Source organism: Dipodomys spectabilis, unplaced genomic scaffold, assembly GCF_019054845.1.
Source record: "Dipodomys spectabilis isolate Male_0828 unplaced genomic scaffold, ASM1905484v1 ptg000156l, whole genome shotgun sequence".
NCBI lineage: Eukaryota > Metazoa > Chordata > Mammalia > Rodentia > Heteromyidae > Dipodomys > Dipodomys spectabilis.
Genome location: NW_024870833.1, coordinates 1335965 through 1360076, shown reverse-complemented (window position 1 = coordinate 1360076; position 24112 = coordinate 1335965). Strand labels below are relative to the sequence as shown.

General features: G+C 38.5%; 1 protein-coding gene across 8 annotated transcripts in view; it reads right to left on the bottom strand.

Annotated features, from left to right (window-relative positions):
* The window catches only part of Dmd (dystrophin), a 1242252-nt gene that overhangs the window by 130505 nt on the left and 1087635 nt on the right, over window positions 1-24112 (bottom strand). For 4 of the 8 annotated variants that reach the window (XM_042692425.1, XM_042692426.1, XM_042692427.1 and 1 more), the window contains exons 1-2: window positions 7189-7358; window positions 1221-1282 (exon numbers count right to left, since the gene is read on the bottom strand). In XM_042692425.1, the coding sequence (XP_042548359.1) occupies window positions 1221-1282; window positions 7189-7208 (82 nt within the window). In that variant the 5' untranslated portion in view covers window positions 7209-7358. Of the gene's footprint in view, window positions 1-1220; window positions 1283-7188; window positions 7359-24112 lie in introns of those variants that run through there. The other 4 variants (XM_042692421.1, XM_042692422.1, XM_042692423.1 and 1 more) reach the window with 1 other exon arrangement.

Below are 24112 nucleotides of genomic sequence, written 5' to 3'. Positions count from 1 at the left end.
CCAGTAATATAAAGTAAAAATTCTGCAGGGGCTGAAAATATAGTACTTGGAGATTATCTGATCTAAAGTTTTAAAAGTTGTCACACTGCTAAACTGAAATGACATATTACTGGAAATGTATTGGTTATACTGGCTACTAGAATTATAACTGACTCTTTTCTTTTTCATAATTTATATTTGTATTTTCCAGGGTTTCTAAAAGAAATTTATATAATTTATAATTAGGAAAAATGTTTAACAAAATGATTTTTTGTTTTTACTAACAGTTTCCTTAGTGTCCCATGGCTGCAATTCCTTAATCAATGAGCACCTACTAATAGAAAAGAGGTAATACACACACACACACACACACACACACACACACACACACACACACACACACACACACACACACACACACACACGAAATTTATGGTTAAGCATTTCAATTCCCTTGGCTTTTATCACATTAGCTTTAAACCGAGAGATCATGTTGTGGGCATTAGTATATAAACATATATCCACCCACAAAAATGCAGACTTTAAAGTAGTGAAGTAGTGCCATTTTTTAATTGAAACAAAATAGCAATATAAAAACTGCAGAGAATTCATTGCAGATTAATCCCTACAAAGCTAAATGGCAGAATGAGCTATCGAGTGTTAAAGAGATTGGTGTCTTCCTCTTATTTGTATGCTATGTGCCTGTCCAAAAAATTCCAAGTTATGAGGAGAAAACCGTAGCAGATTCTCACACAAACACCAAGCAAGCCATGGTGGAGCTATCATTTAAATGATCACAATGTGACAGGCCTTGGGAATTGTGAACACCAGAAAAATGGCAGAAAATTCCTTTACACAACATTTGTGGTCCGGCAGAACTGTCATCTTGGTTTCACACAGAAGAAATCAATAAGAATAACTTGAAACAGTTTTCTTTCTTTGTAAGAAAAAAAAGCCTGCTATAAATTGCAAATGTTTTTCTAACCTTTCAGGCAGCCGCTAGTACAACAAGGACCTTTAGATATGTTGAATTTTTAGCAATCAGTCAAATTCTTAAAGTTATTTTTAAGAAATCACTAAAGAAAAAGCAAGCTGATTGTCAATTTTTACCAGATAGTGCCATTGATTTCAGCCTTGAAACAACCTAGTGATATATTTATACAACAAATGATTTGTACACTACAAACTATATGGAATGTCATCTGTCACTTAACTGCATGGAAACATGGTCATGTCCTTACCTAAAGACTGGTAGAGCTCTGTCATTTTGGGATGGTCCCAGCAAGTTGTTTGCGTCTCATGGCTAAAACACAAAACATAAAGAGGCATTTTAGAATTTACAATGGGCAGTATGGGGGGAAAAAAAGGAAGAAAAATGGTTTACTTTTGAATCATTCGGCATCTTTACTTCCAAGGACTTCCATAGAATAGTGAAGACTATTTATCTTGCAGGCAGAGAGGCCCCTGCTTTCATTTTCAAAGGGAAAAGCAATATGAGCATCATTTTGTTCTAGAATGTTTGTTTTCTGCACCCATAAATTGATTGCACTTCAGTTATAATAAATTGATCTCATTATAAGATCAATAACTGAAGATCAAGATTCCCTCATCTGTCCAATTATGGAACATACAGAAAGGACATTGACAACGATTGTTATTCAACGCTGTCAAAAAGAGATTTCAGACAGCAGTTCCATAACTATAAATTATCTAGCTTCTCATTTGCCTTCCCAGTCTCTCTTTTCCATTGTTCTTTCTTCTCTATATCCAGATCTCCTATCTGTGACACCTGTATTTCATTTCAACCTAAAGTATCTCCTGCCCTCAACTACTATATCATATCTTCCCTCTCTCCATTATTTTTAGAATGTCTTTTTGACTCAGTACTCTATACAACACTCCACTTCTCCCTATATTTACTTGGACCTGAATGAATCATTCACAGTTCTCCTCCATTTCTTGAAGTGTGTTTGCCAGCTATCAGCTCCTATCACAAAAGGGAAAGGAACAAAACACCTTTGTTCCTCATTCAATTACAAGAATTAATCCAGGAGAGATAACTACATATACTTTTCCTTACTTTGGCCCTTTACGTAAACCACCATAGCATCATATTTCCCGTTTTCAGGGATTACATGACGGGCTTTGATAAGTAAAATGCAGCTTGGAACAATATTTCAGTAGTCATGTGCTGAGCCTATTCATAATATCTTGGGGGGAGTGGAAATGGAGAGGAGAAATAGCTTAAATTTGGATATTTCCAGGGAATTAGAAAGCACAAAGGGAGGTATTACACACAAAAAAGGAGTTTGAAAAAAAAACAACAACATTAGATCTGTCCATTTAAAAAATGTTAGGGCTCTGTGCCCTACTGGCTATGAAATTTGGGAGAGGCCGCCTCACTTGAGCAAAAGGTAAAGGATTAATTTAGATAAAGGATTAATTGACTGGGCACCTTTTGATACTCAATATGGGCTCATTTTTATTATCATGTGGTTCCCAAATTACCAGCCATTAAAAGCAAACCTTTTATGAGTTGATTACAGTATTGATGTGGACCTAACTGCAGTTAGTCAAACCTTAAAAAGAAAAAGAAAAACCTACCTAGAGAATAAAAGCTACACTCCCTGTGTATTATCCTTGCCTTGGAAAAATACATAAAAAGCAAAGAGACACTTAAAGTTAGTTTAATAAATATAATCGTAAATCTCATAAGGACATATGGAAATTACCCAGACCATACCACTTCAAAGACCATCCCTGTGATATTTACCCTTCAGTGATTGAATGGTCAAGGCTACTGAAATCAATTTGCAAGAAAATATTCACTTGGGAAAGGCTGTCTCCCTCTCTTCCAAATATATTCATTTCTGTTTTACTTCTCCAAAGAGAAAATCTGAATTTGAGGAATGCCAACAGGGGTTATCAGTTGAGCTTATGTAACCGAGTGACATGGAAGTCTTCACAGGTAAAAAGAGCAAGAGATGTGCTCCATGCTTTAGGGGGTTTACAAAACCCCATGACCAAACCGGTTTAGGATCTGGAGAAGGGGGGGGGCAGGACTGGTACTTTATATGCACAGCACAAGAAGGCTGCAGTTGCAGCTTTATGGAAGAAGTGTTGCTGGTTCTCGGATGTTTTTGAGCTAGGAAAATTGACTGTATGCACTAATTCCATACATGAGTGAGGCCACCCTAAATTCAGGCCTCCTGTCATTCCAAAGGCCATGCAGATGTGAGCATCAGGAAGAAAAGAAAGAAAAGGGCACCTGCCCCCCCTATAGATAGGCCCTTAGCAGACATGATGTGTACTAACAATGCCCTCTCTCTAGGACATTTGTAGGACTATAGAGTCTTCAACAGCTCTGCAGAGAACTGGATGAGCTAATAAACCTGACTCTACAGGGACAGAAAACCACCCAGAAAAGATACCATGTGAAATGGACTTCAAATCAGAGGAACTTGGGAATGAAACAAACTTGTACCAAATGCAATTCTAAAAGGACTGAGCAGTAGTATGTACACAATGGACAGGAGAATCTCACACAATGATTGTTTGGCATTCCCCTTGTCTGAAAAACATCTCATGTCTGCCAACACGTCTACATTTCCACCTTTATAACATTTTAGAAATTATTTTTTGTATGTGTGCATTAGCACTGGGACTTGAACTCGGGGCCTGGGCTCTTTCCCTCAGGTTTTTCACTCAATGCTAGTGCCCTACCACTTAAGCAACAGCCCCACTTCCAGTCTTTCAGTGGAGATGAAATTTCGCTCACAGACTTTCATACCTGGGCTTGGCTTCCAACCTCAATCCTCAGATCTCAGCTTCCTGAGTAGCTAGGACTCCAGGCCTGAGCCAAGGATGCCCAGCTTAGAAATTATTCTTTAATACATCAGTCTTCAATAATGCCTTAATTTTCTTTACTAGAAGATGAAATCATCAGCCCCAATCCTATCCCTTACTTAAGGGTTAAGATTAGGTACTATTTTCCCAATACCTGGATTCTGAAGAATTTAAATAATTCAGGTACATGAACTAGTCAATTACTTCCAAAAGCCCACCCATGCCCTATGTTTGTACCCTCCAATACACAATCCTTTTCTTTTTAAGCAATGCAAAACAAGTAGCTTCACTTCAACTGCAAACCTCCACTAAAGGACAGAAGTGACATAGTGGAAATCAGAAGAGGGTGTGACTAATCCCAAAACTAGAAAAAAAATAGGTGTTTAGCCATTTAGTACTAAAAATGCTTGGCAGCATAGCTTAAAGGAGTTCAAATTGTTGGACGAGGCAAATATTCATTTCACTGGATGTGGGAAATTTCACCTGTGGTGAATCTGAAGCCCTACTGGGACATACTGAACCCCCCAAATACACAGGAAAGATGAATCTAGCTGGCTGATAAGCAAAAATCTGAACAAATCATATCTATATTCTAACTTTCAAGACAAACTGATTGGTGGATGGTAGGATCAATTCTGGTTATTATAGCTGTACTTCTTAGTCTGTGCCTGTTTTCCAAAACTGTAGAAAATTCTCAGTAACTCCATAACTCCGTGACAGACAGCTCACATTAACCTGGAATATGCAGACAATATGGAAAAATATGCTGTGCATTTTACTTTCACATTGGAAATACACTCTTCCTATACCATTTGCAACCAGAAGGCAAATTCTGAAACCTGTTCACCCGGCAGAGGGTACATCTTTGTTCAGAATTCCCCAAAACAATGATATCCAACACAGATCACAATTCCGTATGTACATTAACACAGACATTGGCTTCATAAATAATCCTTAAAAGGCTCTTCAAATCTTGAAAAAAATGTTATTGATTTTGGCCCTTGTGATTCCAAAGCCTGGCATCAAATATGCTTCTTTGAGCAGTCTTTCAAGCTGATTCCCACCCACCCCCCCTTTTTGTATTTGTACAAACCACAATAATTTCTTTTTTTTCTTCTGGGACCATGATGCAAATTAAAATATAAAATCACTGACTATGACAAAAGACCTCAGCAACACCTACTTGTCAATAACAAGAAATTAAAGCATTACTCTACAGAGCATAGGGCTGACCTAATTTCCTACCATACAATTTAAATTTTCTCTCACCTTCTTTAGTTTCAAGTAGTGTGCAAGGTTATTTTAACTACCCTAGAGCATTTCTTGCTGTCAGTGTTGGAATAATCAGACTTATTGGAACTGGTTTTTTAGTTGTTAAAAACAAACATTAACCACTTGTGAAAAGTAACAAGTATCTCCGCTTTCCCTGAGAAAATGGCATTTGCCTAATTTAAATAAAATTTCTTCTGCCACCTCTGTTGTTTGGTGTTGAAATATTCGAAAGAGTTGCCTTTCAATACATATGTATATATATATATATATATCACATAATATATATGTATAAATATATAGTATGTATGTGCATATTCTTTTCACTACTTTCCAGGGAGGAAACGAATCACAATGTATTGATATAAAAAGGTAGCATTCTCTTGTGATTTGCAGAGGATTACTTTGGCTTCCTATATAATCTGGAGCCCCCTGATTCTCCCTTCCCCCCACAAATGATTTTTCTTTAATGTGGGGATCGCACTTTTTCTAGAGGAACCTTGGCATTTTGCATACTCAATTGTTGAACTTGGCTGGCATTGCTGGAATAGTAGCAGGGTGGGATGGGAAAATATATTTCTAAGTTTCTGCTACTGTGGGGAGGGCATGAAGCTGGGCTGGGTGTTAAATGAGGCATCAGAAGTCCTATTTCTAGTTTCCTCTTTTCTTGTTCCCTAAGATATTTAGCATTTTATTCTGTTTGACTCAAGCCAGGGCAAAGATGACTGTCTCTGCGGCTGTTGCAGCTGTTGCTAGTCCTCTGCTCTATTTGCTTTTCAAGCCTTACTTCCCAGCCACCCTCAACTTTGGCCAAAGCAATTTCACTTCAGGGTCGTGTCCAATCCAAGATCAAACAATGATGACTAAAACCAATTCCATGGTGATGAGGGGTCAGGGACCTTTCCTCTAACCATGTTGTTGCATTTGCTCCTCTCTCTTCTCTGAGAGCAACTGTCTCCTCCGGAAAAGGGTAGAAACAGGAAATAAAAAAAAAAGTCTAGCAGAAAAAGAAAGGATGATGAGAGTGACAAGGAGAGGCTGGCAGGGATGAAGTACCATGGGGACCAAGAAGAGTTTATTGGTGGAAGAAGAATGTAGATTTCACTTCAAACTCTGGTGTTTTATTCTTCCATCGGATGGGTGGATTTTTTTTTTCATGGTGTTATAATTAATACTAGGCTTCCCTCAGGCAACGAAACCCCTTCAATTTCAGCTGCACACTTAACTTCCAATTTAACTGAGATAAGCAAAGTGTCCTGCCCTTTTCATTGCCCTAAAAGATTGAGAATGGCAAACTTTGCTTGAAGACGAGAGAGACACCTGGAGAAACAAGAGAGGACACCCCCCCACACACACACACACAAATGACTGCATTCTGAAACCCCAAAAGCAAAAAAAGCCCAAGTAATCAACTAACCCAACAAACAAACAAAAACAAACAAACAAACAAAAAACATTGAATATTCTCTCGGTGAAATCCTTGAATTCTAAGCTTTAATTGGATTTTCTTTCCTGATTTCTCCAAGTCTGGAGGGATGCACTAAGCACTGGAGAAAACCCAGCACGGGAAATGTCAGTTGGAATCCACGGAAGAAATCAGGCAGAAAGTTGACCTTTTGGCACTTGCCATGCAATGGAAGGGAATGCCGCTCGCGCCCCTTCCTCCTGCGAGGCCGAGCGCGGATTTCGGAACAACCGGTCTGGCTCACGTCCATACGGGCAGCCCAGAAAGCTCTCTCGGCCCCTAACTCCTGGTGAGGACCGCTCACTCGCTCGCTCTGTGCCCCCCCACCCCACCCCCGGCACCGGGGCGAAAACATCAACCTTTTATTTCTGAGTCTGTCCCAACACCCGGGAAGAGGGTGCCCCGAGAGCCAGCGCTCGGGTGGAAACCCCGGGGTCGCACCTGCAGCGGCGCCGCCAGGACCTACGGGAGAGGTTCCTCGACGCCGCCGCCGCCGCCGCCGCCGCCGCCGCCAGGGTCCAGCTACAGAGCCAGTCCAAGTTTTGGCTTCCTTAGCTCGTCCCTGGGCTTAGTGCTACAAGTGCTCCGATTGCGGCGATCGAAGAGAACCGGGGCCACACTCCACTTACCCTTTCAGCTGTTCCCTCATGGCTGCAAGGGTTCCGCGGCAGGGAGCGGGTGAGAGCTGAGGAGTGAGCTTTCCAGAGCCGCCGGGCTCCCCGAAAGTCGAGCGCCGCCGCCGCCCAGGCTCCCAGCTGAAAGCACTGAAAGCACTGCGGAGGAGCCGGCGCTGGCTGGCGGGGCGGGCTGGCGGGCTGGCCCGAGGAGGGGTGGCTGCGGGCAGACGGGGCGGGGCCGTGCTGGGCTCCGCCCCCACCTTGGGACTTGGGAACCAGGACTCCCAAGGACCCGGCAGTTAGAGCTTTCCAAATGAAAAAAGAAAAAAGAAAGCAGGAGGACAGAAATTTAAGGTAGACCTAGGAACTTGGAAGCCACACACCACTCTGCTAGCACCTCCTTAAAACCTCAGACAAGACTACTTGTTGCTTAAATAAATGACCTAGGTGCAAATGACCTCATCTCTGATAATTAGTGTGTAGGTTTGGAGTGTTTTTTTTGTTTTTTGTTTTTTAGAAAATGAAACAACAAAAAAAAAACACATGCATAATCTAGTTCCTCCTACTCCAGTTCCCTTCCACCTCAATTGAAGATTAAAGCGATAGGGCTGTTAAAACCGGAAATTTGCTTTAGGCTCTTCCTGGATTAAACAGGATTCTTAAGAAGCATTCATGTTTGGGGTGGTAGTTCTCAGCAGTGGTTCTCAGTATGTAGTCCCTGGACTAACAGTTTCAGAATCACCTGAGAGAAAATTCCCCAGGGTCTCTTTCCACACCTTCTGAATCTCAAACTCTTGAGTAGGTGAGAAAAGTTTGAGAAGTACCAGTATAAACTGGTAATATAAGACATGGCAACCAAGAGTGCTGCATGGTTTGGTCTTGCAATATTCTTTCACTGGAGAATCGAAAAGGAACTTTTTCCCCAATAGAACATTTTATTCCTGAAGTTACCTGGGCCTGGTTGGTTCAATGTGTCTCACTTTAAGAGGGTGTAATATGATGACACAGGTTAACTACTCACAATTACTTCAAGTTTGGAAATATTCCCAAAGAAGAAAGCCTTCATTAGCACAAGAATTTGCCACAATCTCTCCTTAATATCTTAAAATACAAAACAAAGGGGATCTTCTAATAAACTCCCGTTAGTGTTTCCATTGTCTCTCTTTGTCTATTTATTTTGTTGGCCGGTTTTTTTTTCTTTTTATCTCCTTTCCACCATTGGCTTCTTATTCTCATTTCTGGTTGATTCATTCCATTTCAGTCTACAGTTTGAATGCATTCCCTTTTTACTTTTTAAATACTCTTTTTTTTTTCTTTGCTCAACATTTTTTCCCCTAGATGAAAGTACCGGAGACATCAATCTCCTTTTATTGTATACTACAGCCCAGCAAAGAAGCAAAAAGAAAAGTGTTTTTAAGGCAAAAGAGATGCCAGTTCTGACAAACCAGATAAAAATATAAACGTTATCACTAAAGATAGGTGTATATAAGTATGACTGCTGTTGCTATTTTAACAAGTACAGCACTTCTGACATTCACCTGAGAATCGAGTCTTGAGTCTTGTGCTGTCCTTTTGCTTGAGCTAGTGGGCTGTGGAAGCAGCTGCTATTACCGACTGAGGGGGGCACACTAGGATTCATTTTGAGTGAGAGTGTCCCTTGGTCTAAAAGTAGATTCTAGGTCTGCCCCTAGCTTCCTCTGGAGTAAAAATAAGGCTTAGTGCTCTGTGATGAGGAAGTACTGGCTTTTGCAGTTAACCAATGACAGCAATCTCTAAGTCAATGTGGTTTATCACTTAAATATTTTTTTCCTTCGATGCAAAGATATGAATCTCACAACATGAACATTTGTAAATATTAGAAATCAGTCAGCTAAGGATTTGCAACACCAGTGTGGTGAGATGTTAGTCTTTGTTTTAATTTAATTTTATTGTCAAAATGATGTAGAGAGGGGTTATAGTTACATATGAAAGGTAGTGAGTACATTTCTTGTCCAACTTGTTCCCCCCTCCCCCATTTTTCTCCCACTTTCTCTCCTCCTAATCCCCTCCCCAAATTGTATAATTTCCAACATATGTTTTGTTGGTAGTTTAGATGATTTTGCCTGTTTAAATCACATCCTCAAGGACTGGAGGGGGGCATGGCTCAAGTGGGTGAGTGCTCACCTGGCAAGCTGAGGCCCCATGTTCAAATCTCAGTGCTGTCAAAAGAAAACTTCCTGCTCCAGCTTTAAGGGTTTTTGAAATTCTTCTCTAAAATATATCCCCAATGTTCAGTTAGAAAACTACTAAGAATGCTTTGTCAGGGGGAAGGGAGGGAAGAATGTAAAATAAGAAATCACTATTCAGATTTTTTTTTTAATTTGACAGATGGCAATCCTTAAAAATACATCTTTAAGTTCTTTTTTAGGCTTGAAGACTTGTTCCCAAATCTTGGTGTCATTTTAGAAAATAAATACCAAAAGTATTATTAAGAAATGACATGGGCATCACACTGTTTTGTTGTCAATTTCAGTCAGATTATGAGTCTTGCTTATTAGGGAAAGATATTTAGAATGAATAGAAGTGACACATCTTCATTTCACATGTAAATTATATAATAATATCATATACACAGTGATTGCTTATTTATAGTAACTATTTCACTTTATTATTACTTTTTGGTGCTGCTGGGGACTGAACCCATGTCATCACACATGCTAAGCTGGTGCTTTACTACTGGTCCACATGCCCAAGCCTCCTTTATTGTCATCACCATCATTATTGTCAATGTTATTATTACTGTTTTGATGTGAATTACAGACATGAAAAGCACTTGGAGTTCTGCCATCCTAACAAAGTTAAATTGAAATCCTGACTCCAGAACCCATCGTGAGTATCACATTTGAAACACAGTGGTAGGGACTGGAACTAGAGTCTGACTCTATGGCTCATGTTCTTAGATACATAGATAAACTGCCATGGAGAAATATGGCTTCTTCGCATGAGGGAAGAGCCTTTGTTATCTCTCTGTGTGCTCATAAGCAATCTAACAGATGCCTAAGAGTCTAAGAGAGCAAATTTGATAAAAATGGGTTTTTAAAAAAATGAATGAGATGACATGAGGTCAAGAAAGGTGACCTAGTAAATTTTCCTACAGCTCCAATTCCAGCTTTTGAAATTATTTCAATCTTGTGGGAATCTTAAAGAAAACAGACTTCTCTGACCTAAGAAACTATGCTCTCTATTTCCCAATTGTCCCTTCCATTTCTATTCTCTGTTCTCTACTCTGCTGCAAGCCCCCAGGAGGCAAGACCTCTATGGAGGGCATCAATCAGGTTCTCTTGCCCTTTGATTTGCTTTTGCTTTCAACCAATGGGAGGCCATGATGAAAGGCTCAAAGAAGAAGATGAAAGGGCAGAAGGACAGTGGTAGCTGGGTATTTAATCCTCAGGCACTCTCCTGCTGGCCACTGGCCTGACAGTGGTTAAGTTCTTTGACCTGCAGCTACAACTCTTATTAAGCAGTCCTTTCCTACAGTCCCAACATTCTGCAGGTGCCCCAAACCATTTCTTCTCCATGAGCTTTTGGATAAATATTTGCCAACTCCTTATTCTTGCCCTTGATTTGTGCAGCCCTTTGAAAACAGTCTTTCCATTCTACTCTGTTGAAGGACCTCTTTCAAATGTGCCATCTATTTCTCCTAAGACTTCATCAAACAGGGACCCATTCAGCCAAAGCCACCGTCTGGGGCAACAGAGCTGAAAACAGATTAGACTCATTCACTGAAAAAATGTTTATAGTAGGTTCTTCAGTAGGGCCACACGGAACTTCTCTGATCTGTTGGGGTAAAGCCTAATTAAAATCATGAATGAGAGGTTGGGGGATGTAGCAGAAGTGGTTGCCTAGTAAGTGCAAGGCTCTGGGTTCAGTCCTCAGTATAGTTAAAATAATTGCCAGGCACTGTTGGCTCAAGCCTGTCATCAGGAGGTTGAGAGCTGAGGATTGTGGTTCAAAGCCAGCCTGGGCAAAAAAGTCCCTATGAGACTCTTATATCCAATTAACCACTCAAAACTAGAAGTGGCACTGTGGCTTAAAGTAGTACAACACCAGCCTTGAGCAAAAGATTTCAGGGACACCACCCAGGCCCCGAGTTCAAGCCCCACAACCCACCAAAGAAAAAAAAAAACTGATAGAATTACAAATGGTGTTTAGCACAGATGCGATGGTAAAGATCCCTCTTCTTTCCTAGAGCCTGGGTGATCTGTTTAGCCTTCAGAAGAAAATATTAAGGAAAGGATTAGAGAAGAAAACAAAATGAAAAGGATCTAGTGTGAAAACTCAGAATGTGGCCTATATCCTAAATGCTATGGGAGAACTTTTTGAAGAGGATGAAACTTAAGCATGAGTGTGATTCTGCCATATTTGTGTCTAGAAGAACCAGTAGAGTAGTTGTGTGGGAGCTGGAACAGAACAGACTAGACTTAGGAGACCAGTCCTGAAAGCAGTACTGTGAGAAGTATCTGAACTATGGCAGTGGCAGGAGGGGTGTACAAAGGGTAAAATAAGGTAGTAATTACAGGAGACGACTAACTACATATAAGAATGGAAGAGGAGGAAGACCTGAGGTCATTGTCTTACTGCACATTGGAATTGCCCGGGGAAATGATTAAAAGTTCAGACACCTGAGTCCCACCCCTCTCTGAGATTCTGATTCAACTGGTCTTGGACTCTGGGATTCTTAAGGCTCCCCAGGTAATTCTAATGTACAGCCAAAGTTGAGCCACTGTCACAGAGTGACTTTCCCAAAATGGGTGAGTAACACTCATTAAGCCAGGATTTCAAGGCATAGCAAAATAAGGTCATGGAAGACATGATGAACTGACTCTTCAACCGAATGACTTGAAGATATTAGTGTGGCTGTATTCAGGAAGCAGATTGATAGGGCACTCTGGAGCTGAAAGGGAAAATGTCTAGATTATAGCGAAGGATTGGACATTTCAGTATTATAAGTGTCCTGGTTTAGGACGAGCCCTTCTTCACCTGCAGGGAGTAAAGGGCCAAGGACAGAGGCAGAGGCCACACTGCTTCTACTTTGCACAAGCACTTTTTTTCCCTTTCTAGGCTGCTTCTGGCTTCCATATTGGTCTGATGCTATCAGTGTAAAAACAAGGAGCAGCATAAGAAAAGGGATGGTTTGCACCCTTACTAGAAGATGGCCCCAAGGGATTTTTCCCTACTCCCTAAGGATTCAAGAGCCCCTTTAGCTCCAAGAATCTACATGAATTTCTTTTTGCTCCCTAAACAATCTTATGTTCGACCTAGATAATCCGATTTTAAAAAATCCATTCCAAGTATAGGCATTGCTTCATGTAATATGATACATATTTGATAGTAAAATAGTAACATCTGGGTATCTGGTAAACACATAAGAACTCCATGTTTCTCTTTGCATAGTACAAGTACTAGCCATGCACAGTGAATCAGACATCTAACAAATGCTTACAATAACTGTGAATCATTGCCAGTTAGGACAAATACTGTGGAACGTTAATTAAAATATGTATAACAATACCTCTAGATCAACCTGAAACCGACATCTTCTGGATAGGAGATGAACGCCAGCCAGTTCACATTAGCCAGCGACCAAAGAAGCCTCTACATTCAGACACAGAGCATTTCACACCCACACAAAAAGCCTATTTTTCCAGGCTCTTCCTCTGCAGGGAGGCAGGGTAAGCCAGGCTGAGGAACATTCTCTGAGCCAGCTGCCATTTAAACCGAAGATTTCACCAGACAGGTTCCAGATAAAGTCGAACTCTGCTTCAATCTCATGCAGTTTTCATTTAATACCATATCTCAAAGCTTCACAGAGCCACCTATATCAAGCTGAACATCTAAAAAGATGTGAAGTTTAGCATCTTCACTAAAATAAAGCCACACTTCATTAACCTCACAGGCCAGTAGTTGCTTCGTGGGAAAGAATTCAGCTTGCCTATTAGCCTGCCAGCTATACAGCACTACTAGTCCACAAGAACCACATCAACTCCTGTTAAAAATGGATAATTGGTTAAGGTAGTTCAAGCGCATGTAGCTACAGCATTCCTGGTCCACCTTAACAACAGCTTAGAGCTGTAACTATTTGTCTGCCTTTCCCAAACGATTGTGCCAAATTGCAGGAATTTCAAAACTAGGCAGAAATTCTGACACTCTGCATAATCTCTCTTCCTCTTCAGCTACAAATAAGGCTTTGTATTCGATTAAACTCACAGCAGGTGAAAACCCCAATTAGTGAATTCATTCTAGGGCCTCTTTCTACCTTCCTCCCACACACTATAGTTTACCAAAATAAAAAATAGGGTAAGTCATAGTCTTTTCTCAAATCACCAGTAAATTAACCCTTTCATTTCCCCAGTGAAGAATTTTCACTGGACAATGGGAGAATGTTGAAAACCTGCTTTTTCTTGACTTCATAATAGGAGTTAAAGAAAAGCCTATTTCCCCAGATGTGGTTGTTTTCTTCAAACCCACAAATGCTCTGAGATTTTCTGATCAATCCAGAAATTACAGTTTCTCTTTCTAACTGAAGACTCACAATGTCAATATTATCTAAAAAATGATTAATGGGCAGTCTGCAGCCAGAGTTACTTGTAAGTTATGTTCTTATTTTGGTGTATTTGAGGTGAAGAAAAATATTAAATTTTAGTTTAAACAGTCAGCATTGGCCTTAGGAAGTACAACAAGTCTATATTTCATGCCTGGTAAATATTTATTTGTCAAAGGAAATTCATCATTGAACAGGGATAGAGGTTTGAACATTCGAAACAATTGGGACAGCGCTAGCTCTCAGAGTGATTTACTTAGACTTTGTCAATCGCTTCTCTGGAAATAATTCACAACCCAGTTTTATTTATGAGCACATGATTAAAAAAGAACAGCTTTGTCTTTTTAAAATTGTTTTAGTCCTGTCACTTTTCTTGAAACAAGTCATAGGACTTATTATCCATGAGAAAATACTGAACATATATCAAATAGTAATGCAGCGTTTAGAACTAGTCATCTGTTACTGTCAGAGGTTCATTTTGAGTCTTTTTAATTAAAATGCAAAGTTCTACATATATGTGACTGCCTAAATTACCCCTTTCTAAAATACTTGAATTTTGTTTTTTTTTTTTAAAAAGAGTTAAATATTAATCTAAGCAATATTAGTACTTACGACTTAATTCTTGAGATCGGAGCAAAAAAATAAAATAAACAAAGGAATTACCAGTCAATTAAGTGAACAAGGAAGTCATCCTAAATGGAAAAAGATAAGAAAAATGTAATATTCAAATGCTACAGATAAGATACCAGTTTTTTTTCCCCTCAGAGATGAATATCTAACAAGACTCATATTCTATCAAAGGCTGCTTTCCTAATCATCAGCAAGTATAGCTGTATATGCCAGCTTTAAGGTGAGGGGCAGAGGGGCCACAACAATTTTGCCCTTAGAGATGAATCGCTTAATTCCTAAGGTGCTGCTTTTGTTGACTCATCGGTGAAATAAGGATGGTAAGGCACAGTGACATAGTATGGGTCAGAATCACACGACTTAGAATGGCATTTGAAAGCCAGGGAATACTGTGTTAATGCAAAGTAGTCTGTCCTTAAAAACAAATGCTATTAAGAATAGAGCAAGAACCAGGCATGGTGGTGCATACCTGTAATACTAATACTTGGAAGGCTGGGGATGAGGGCAGCCTGGACCACATACAAGACCCTATCTCCAGGAGAGGGGTGGGAGGGATTTAGATCATTGTATCAAGTAAAAATGAGAGGTCCAAGAGTTTCAGTCTTTCCTCTTTTGTGTTTTTCTTTTACAATTAAGAAGGAAAGCAAGTTGGGAAAAGGAAGATTTTTCATAGACGAAATCAATAGTCTAAGATCCATGTAAACTTCACACTATCTGATATTATTCTTTGAGATTGTGCTTAATATATGGATATTATTCACATGCGTTTTAAAAGGGTATACTTGTGTTCATGTTTTCAGATAGCAGATCACAGTAAATCAATACTGATTTTGTAGGGTGCAGTGGGAAAGAAAGCTCTCCTTGATGCAGAAGGCCTCTTGGTGGCAGGCTTTGAACAGCCAGAATGTGGTCAGAATTTCATGCAAAGACTTACATCCATGAAAGGGGAAAAACAGAAACTGGGAGTAGAGGTCAATTGCAAAGTGCTTGCCTAACATGCATGAGCCTTGGATTTGCTCCCTAGCACTACAAACATGAGCAGAAGGTAGGAAAGGAGATAAAAATCATTACCAATTAATTATATACCAGAGACTGAATCTTGTACTCCAGCCCTGACTTATTTTTGTCAAGGCATTTTTAATGTATGAAAAAGACATATGAATTTTGGCTTATTCACAATATCAAAGAAATATTTTCCAAGTGCTAGCCCCAGAATAAATTTTGTCACTAAATTTTCTACTATAATAATTTCTTCAAATGGTGGGAATTGCCATGCACTTATGGAATACTTGTATATGTCTTCAGAGATCAAATCCTTCTCACTTTGCTTTATGGTTTGTAAGATCTGGGAGATGATAGGAGATTCACATGGGAATAAGTAAGAATTTCTGCATTGTTATCAGGTTTATCAGATTCATGTAGTAGGGGTATTCAAAGAAAATAAGGCTTGTCTTTAAGAGGGGAGACAGATTCACATGTGAACAAACCAAATATCACAGGAATTATAATAAATACAGAAATAGAAAAAAGTTGAAGGGAGAAGGTGATTAATTTGACCTCTTAAGATTAAGGATCATGCATTTCAATTAAGACTTAACTAGGCTTAAATCATTAGGCTTTATTTGTATTTGTGTAAGTGCATGACAAACTAAAGCAATTTTCTTAAACTGACTCTGTGAGCTAATCTCTCACATTAATAATTTACAAGGCACAGATTTTTTTATGTTAACACACTGCTGTGTTATAACATTAGTTTATGCTTTTTAGAAAGTCAAAGTATCTGGAAATATTGGGCTTTATATCTTGGGAATGCTAATCAGCAGAAAGTACTAACCATCCCCATTAGGATAACAAATCACTGTGTATTGTTATTGTTTTGTTTGGAGGTGAAGTCTTACTATGTTGCTTGGGTTCGTCTTGAACTCCTAGATTTAAGGCACAGGAATATAGTACTAGCCCCCTGAGTGCTGAGACTATAGTATTTCACCACATGGCTTTCAAAACATAGTCTTTGGTTGATATTGACACCTTAGTGTGAGAATCTAGGTCCACAAATCTTGACCTATTTGTAATCATTTGAAAGCTGACTGACTACTTGAGCCATAGCTCCACTTGCAGCTTTTTGGTGGTAAATTGGAGATAAGAGTCTCTTAGATTTGTCTGCCTGCACTGGTTTCGAACTGTGACCCTCAGATCTCAGCCTCTTTAGTAGCTGGCATTACAAGTTTGAGCCACTGGCACCAGGCTTCTGGGTATCTTTCTCTTTAAACAGAATTCAAGTTGGGATGAGATGAAACAATGATGAAAAAGAAAATAGCAATATGGATGGGAATGTATGTCCACACTATTGTATTAGACCAGTTAAGATGAATGCTTAAACAAAGGGTATTACACAGGATAGGAGAAAAGGCTGAATTCAAGACAGGTTAGGGGATGAAATCAATGATGCTTTCCAACCAATTGGATGTAAGAGCTGAAGGAAAGGGAAGAGTCTAGGATATTTGATAATAACACCATTAGCTATGGATTCGTCTGTTTATATAATATGTGATTACACCTCATGTTGTCCCATAAGAGCTTTAGGAAACTCAATGTATAATGTTTTTTGAAGTGCCTGTGTTGGGGCTTGTACTCAGAGCCTGGGTGCATTCCCTGAGCTTCATTTTGCTCAAGGCTAGCAATCTACAACTTGAGCCACAGTTCCACTTCTGTTTTTTTGGGTAGTTTTAGTGGAGACAAGAGTCTCACAGACTTTCCTGCCAGGGCTGGCTTTGAACAGAGATCCTCATATCACAGCCTCTTGAGTAGCTAGGATTTCAGACATAAAGCACTGGTGCTCAGTTAACATATAACTTAACAATTAATTACAGGCTCATGCCTGTAATCCTAGCTACTCAGGAAGCTGAGATCTGAGGACTGCAGTTCAACATCATATACACAAATGTATACGATAGTCTTGTCTCCAATTAACCACCAAAAAAAGCCAGAAGTGGAGTTGTAGCTCAAGTGGTAGATTGCTAGTCTTGAGCAAAAAAAGCTAAGATACAGCACTCAGGCCCTGAGTTCAAACTCCAGGACCAGCACAAAACTTAATAAATAGAAATGGTCTATATGTAATGGAGGCTACAGCTTAGTGGAAGTGCATTTGCTCAGCAACATCACAAAGTAACAGATGAAAGTCTAGGATTAAATAAACATAAATAGAATAAAATCTCAAGAAACTAGAAAAAGAACACAGATTCAAAGGTAATAGGGGCTTGACATAGGTGTTAAATTTTTCTATGTACACCCACCAGAAGAAGAAAGACAACACAATACTAGGACAGATATGGGACAATTAGCATTCCCATGCTCTGTTGATAGGAGTGCATATTGGTACAACTATGACAAAAACTGTTTGGAAACTGTATGAAAACTGAACATATGCTTTTCATATAGCCCAGAAATTCGAGTCCTTAATACAGTTTCTAGGGGATACACACACACACACACACACACACACACACACACACACACACACACACACACACATTTCAACTGATGACATTTTAGGACATTCATAGCATCTTTTTTTTTTTTTTATAGTTGTGGGCCTGAACTCTGGGCCTGGGTGCTGTCCCTCAGCTCTTCAGCTCAAGGCTAGTGCTCTACCACTTGAGCCACAGTGCCACTCCTGGCTTTTTCTGCGTATGTGGTGCTGAGGAATTGAACCCAGGGCCTCATGCATGCAAGGCAAGCACTCTACCACTGAGCCACCTTCCCAGCCCCATAGCATCATTGTTCATGCTACATCCCCAATGGCAGTAGAGGATATAACAGATTACAGCATATTCACACAATGATATTGTATAACAATGAAAATGAACAGTGCACTACCTCATGAAACAGTACAGATGAAGTCTTTTAAAGAAGCCAGACATAAGAAAGTATTTGTTTTATGATTCTGTTTCTGTAAAGGACACAAATAGGCAAAATAATTCATGGTTATCAAATTCAGCTGAATGGTTATCTTGGATGGTGGATAATGATTGGAAGGGGGTCATGAGACCTCTGGAGGCTGGGAATGTTCTAGTTATTGATCTAGATGCTGGTTACATGTATGTAATCAGATTTAGAAAATTCATTAAAGTGTATATTGAAGTTTAAGGCTTTTGATTTTATAGTGTTTATATTTTAAATTAGGAAATAATAATTGTATATACTTATGCACAAAATATTTTGAAATATGAATGTCACATAAACAATATTTCATATACTTAACATATTTTCAGTAAGTACATTCAAAGCCTCTTCTTAGAAAATTTCAGAAACATAGCACATTATTATGAACTATGGTCTCCTTATTATACAGCACATCTGTTAAGCTTATTTTTTCTATCTAATTTATTATACCCTTTTGCCAATATCTCTCTTTCCTATAGGTCTAATATACTTCAATATAAAGATTTTAAATAAATAGCATATAAGCCAGGCATCAGTGACTCTCATCTAGCTACAAAACAGGCTGAGGATCTGAGGATCTCAAGATCATAGTTCAAAGTCAGCCTAAGCAGACAAATCCTAAGACTTATCTCCAATGAACCAGCAGAAGGCAAAAGTAGAGGTTTGACTCAAGTGGTAGAGTACTAGCTGTGAATGGAAAAGATTGAGAGTGTGAGGTGTGAGGTCAACCCCAGTGCTGGTAAGTATGCTATAACTTGCCTATGAGCCTTCTGAATGTCAAAACAAAAAAAACACAAATAGAGATATCATTTATTTTATTATTTTGAATGTCAGTAATGGGAAAAGGATAATTCTTTAAGCAAAGCAAAAGTCTAAAAAAGCAAAGGAGAATCTAAGTTCTGGATAACTTAGACTGAATAAAATGAGATCTGAATAAAATGAAAAGCATATATGCAGGGCTTTTCAGAAAGGAAATTCATGATGTCAACTTTTAGCAAAATCCCATCAATAGTTGTCTTTGCAATACCCTTTCATATAGAAGAGGATGTGATGCCAAAATATAGACTAAGCTGAAGCAGTTTGATGGGGGCCAAAGCAAAGTGGCCCAAGAATGTAGCTTCCTGATAGCCCAGACTAAAGTAGAGAAAAAAGTACTGTTATAGTGAGTTTCTAAGTAACAAGTCCATTTGGGAATGTCTACTATCTCAGCACTTAGTAGAAGAAAATTATACATGGTTGACATGCAACTCATGTTTGCTAAATTATCAGAAGGCTAGCACACAATTACAAAATGATTATGGCTTACATTCAAAAATAAAATATGTCCAGGTATATGACTTTAATGTCTCTTTAATGCTTATTAGTGCAAATTTTAATCCATAAGGTGGACAGGAGTTAACCAATACCAATTTAGTTAACACTAGTATCAACAACAGTAACAATAACGCCTACTGTTTATTGAGCCCTTCCATTGTACACACTATCAGTGCTTTACACAAACCTATAACATTTTTATTCGATGCGATTATACAGATGAGAATATTGCAGCATCAAGAAATGAAGACACTTTCTGAAGAATCCCAAACTAACAATAGGCACATTGGCATTCGGGAACTGAATAACTAAGGTTACTCTGACTCCACCACTCCGTCATCCTGCCACAGTGCTGGAGATCATGAATAGTTAATAGGTCATAAACTTTACAGAGGAGATCATCACTAGTAGTATTGTTCAGGGAAAAGAATTGAATGGAAAATATAAGAGAGTATTATATAGTAAGAGTAAACAATGCTTTGTGAAACTCAGTCATAAGAACATGGCATATGAAAACATAATGCATGTGCACTTCCATGTGTACTGATAATGATGTAAGATATACCATTACAGTAAATGGGTCAAAAGAGTCAAAAATCTATTGTTTAATGAATAACCATGTGCCTGCCACATAGTAAGATATAATTTGTCTAGACTAAGATTTGGAAGTAGGTGAGGGACACCCAGCTTCCAGTCCGATTTCCTGTTTAGGGCTGGTGCAGTGTTAGAAACTGGAGTGGGAATCAAAGATTTAAGTAGAGCAGGGGTTCATCAACTCTGAAGTCATAGGCACATGAGGTACTTCAGGGATTAGAATATATTTCAAATTTCAGGGTTGTCTCCTCTACCAGCTGTTTGTTTGGGTGACTGTTTGAGGAGTAAAATAGGAATCACTCTGCCTTTTCTTGTTCTTCCAAATGGCATGGTAATATTGTCACATTGCAGAAGGAGAAAACATTGCTGCTAAAAGTATTGTCAAGAGGAGTAACAAGTAGCTCACATTACTATACACAACTGCATGTTGTCTGTCTAAGTACTACACTTCAAAACATAAACTGAGAAATAATCCTGCTCTCACTCTGAAGTTAGACCTAACTGGAAGCCCTTGCTAGTATGCCCAGGTCCTGGGCAAAAATAACAGCTTTAAGAATTAAATTCTTTAGTGAAACCCACCAAATTCTGTTGGAAAGGGGAAGAGAGTAGGAGAGGGATGGGAATGTGGTGGAAGAAGTGAATTTGTTTAATGTACACTGTGTACATGTGTGGAAATACCAAAATGAAATCCCCTCTAGCTTCACATGTCTTCAAATTAAAATACAGTGATTAAACGTTCTTTTCAAGAGAGGGCCCAACTGTGAGAGTAACCAGAAAGGAAGTCACAATTATTCTTTCTTCAGTATTTAATCACACCATTCAGTAAATTCTCTGGAGTAATAAATTGTTAATAATAATATTTTAATCAATTTTTTTACATTTTAAAATTACCAGACTACGGATATGTATGTCTACCATTGGCTATAAAGCTACAAACCAACTGTTAACCCAGTGATAATTACTAACAAAGCAAAATTATTAACAGCATATCCCATAGTCTTTTTATTCTGTATGACAATGTACTATAACTTTTCTCCAATATCTTGTGATACAGTCCCCTTTCCTGATATCTAGCTTCTAGCAGTAGACTTTCCCTACTCCTTGTATTTGAGATGGCCCTACGATATGACTTCCTTCAGCCACTAGGCAACACCAAACAGGACTTATGCAAAAAGCTAACAAGTCTCCATATGATGGCTGGATTAGAATGCTGAATGATGTGTCTGTCATGTAATTGCATCTATTCCTAAATGACCGCCTGTTAACCATCAGGTATGTGAGTTACACCACTAAAACTCATCCAGTGGCCAGCTGACCAGAGATGTATAAGCAAGCCTACCAAATAATAATATAAGTCATCCACGCCACAAAAATGGCCAGTCCACCCATCAAATAGGTAAATGAATGGCTGTGATTGTACAGGTTCAGTAAACTATGGCTCATGGGCGAAATCTAGTCTAAACCTTCTTTTTGTATAGCCTCACAGGGAAGTATAAATTTTATACTATTAATCAGCTTTAAATTTTTTAAAAAAAGAAGTCTAGTACCATGGTTCGTACTGCTTGGGAAGTTGAGACAGAAAGGATGGAGTTTTGAGGCCATCCTAGACAAGAACTATAAATGACCCATCTCAACAGAAAAAGCTGAGTGGTGTTTTTCACCTGTCATCCCAACTATGGTAGGAAAAGTGAATAGCAAGAATTATGGTCCTTCTCAAGCAAAATATGAGACCCTATCTAACCAGAGGGGGAAAAGACTGGAGGTGTAGCTCAAGTAGTAGAATACCTCCCTAGCAAGCATGAGGCCAAGAGTTCAAACCCCAGTTCTTTTGCATTTTGTTTTACATTTACTCTCTGGTTCTGTATAGAAAGGGTTCATTGGTCATTGTATTAGGTGAGTAAGTTTTGAAGTGGTTTGTGACACAGCAAAAGATAATTGAAACATATCTAACCCCAAGGAAGCATTTTAGAAACTAGGACTTACTTATAGAACTCAGTTAACATCTAGTTACTTTATACTTGGAACTTGTCCTCTAATTGCTTGTTACCTATGTTAACAGTTGAAAAAAATAAAAAGGACAAAATCATACATCCAGCAATCCCACTTTTGAATAGTAAAATTCTAGCCTTTGAACTTAATTTTTGTAGTGTTCTTTCAAAACATATTTTAAAGAGTAGGTAGAACAACAGTTATACAGTTTTTTAAACAACTTCATTAATAATATCCCCAAACTATAAATAACCAAATGTCTGCCAATAGGTAAATATATAAACAAAGGGTAGTATATTCATGCATTGGAAAGTACCCTATTATTAAAATGAAGCAAACTCAACCTCCTACAATTCAAAATCGTTATGGTGAGTGTTAACAGCCAAATATAAACAAGAATACTATATGATTCCATTTATAGAAATTCTAGAAAGTGAAAACAAAAATATAGTAACAGAAAGTAGATCAGCGGTTGCCTCAGGTCAAGGGGGAGTATTGCCTGCAAAGGGACACAAAGAAATTTTATGGGGAGATATATATGGCATCCTGATTGTAATAGTTGCTTCTTGTTTGTATCTGTCAATGATCAGTGAACTGAATGATTCAGTTTATTAAGTGTAAATGAGTTGTTAATGAAGTTGATTTTTAAAGGTTTTTTTTTTAAAAAAAGCATTTGCCCTAAAATCAAATTTAACATTCAAAAATATATGCAATTGGACAGAAAAAGAGATGTAGCACGCAGGATGTTTATATAAATACAGGACAGATCTAGGTCATGCTGTCAGTTCCCTTCTGATTAATTCAGAAAATATCAAAACATTAGATTCAGAAGTGACCTTAAAGGTTAATGAATTACATCCTCTCATCTAATATCGAAATTGCCCAGAGGGGCGAGATTGTACTTCAGTCTTGAATATCTACAGTACAGAGAATGTTCTGTCTTTCAAGGTAGGTTGATTGTACTTTTTGGAAAATACAATTACAAAATATTCTTTATATTTGTTCTTCTATAGTTTTCACATATGTAGTAGAATACATTCTCAGGGTAAAGCAAGAAAAATCATTAAGAACAAGCAAAACATAAAACCCAGCTGAAACATTATCGATCTCTTCTAACTGTATAAATGTCTGGGTCTTCCTATTATATTTTCCCTAATTCCAATGACCCACAATCTAAATAAAAATACTTTGATTTCCTTCTATTTTTTGTCGGGGGAAACAGAAAACGTGACATCCCAAACTGAGTACGTGGGGCAGTTTTGCCACTGTTAATGTTGTTTATAGTGATTGTAGCATTTTAGTTTTATAAATGTCGTATCATAGTTTTTACTTATACTGAATTTTTGGATTACTAAAAATCCAAGGGACTTAAGATACAATCTTATATTAATAAAGGTCTCTTCCCTTCTGTGTTTTTACAGTTGATTGCTAAAGGCTAAATGTGAGCGTTATGTCTTATTTTAAAATGCTTTGAAAGTTCAACTTGTAATAAGAACTCATTTCCCCTACTCTCTGAGCAATGAGGATGGAACCTAGAGCTTTGTACATTGAAGCATGTTCATTGCTGAAATACAAGCCAGTTTCTAAGAACTCATTTTTGTACCTAACTTAAACCTATTAGAATTTTGGCACTATTATCATTTAAAGCATTAACAACCTTTTTCAATTTTACATTCAAGTTCTTCTGATATCTATATTTATTCCTTCAACACATAAGAATACACTGCAGATCAAGCTACCAATATAGCCAAATACAGTAAAGAGACTGGAACAGTGGAGCTGTGGCTCAAGTGGTAGAGCACCAGCTTTGAAGGGAAAAAACCCAAGCCCTGAGTTCAAGTCCCCAAACTGGCATGAATAAACAAATATCACAATTAGGTAAGTGGGTAA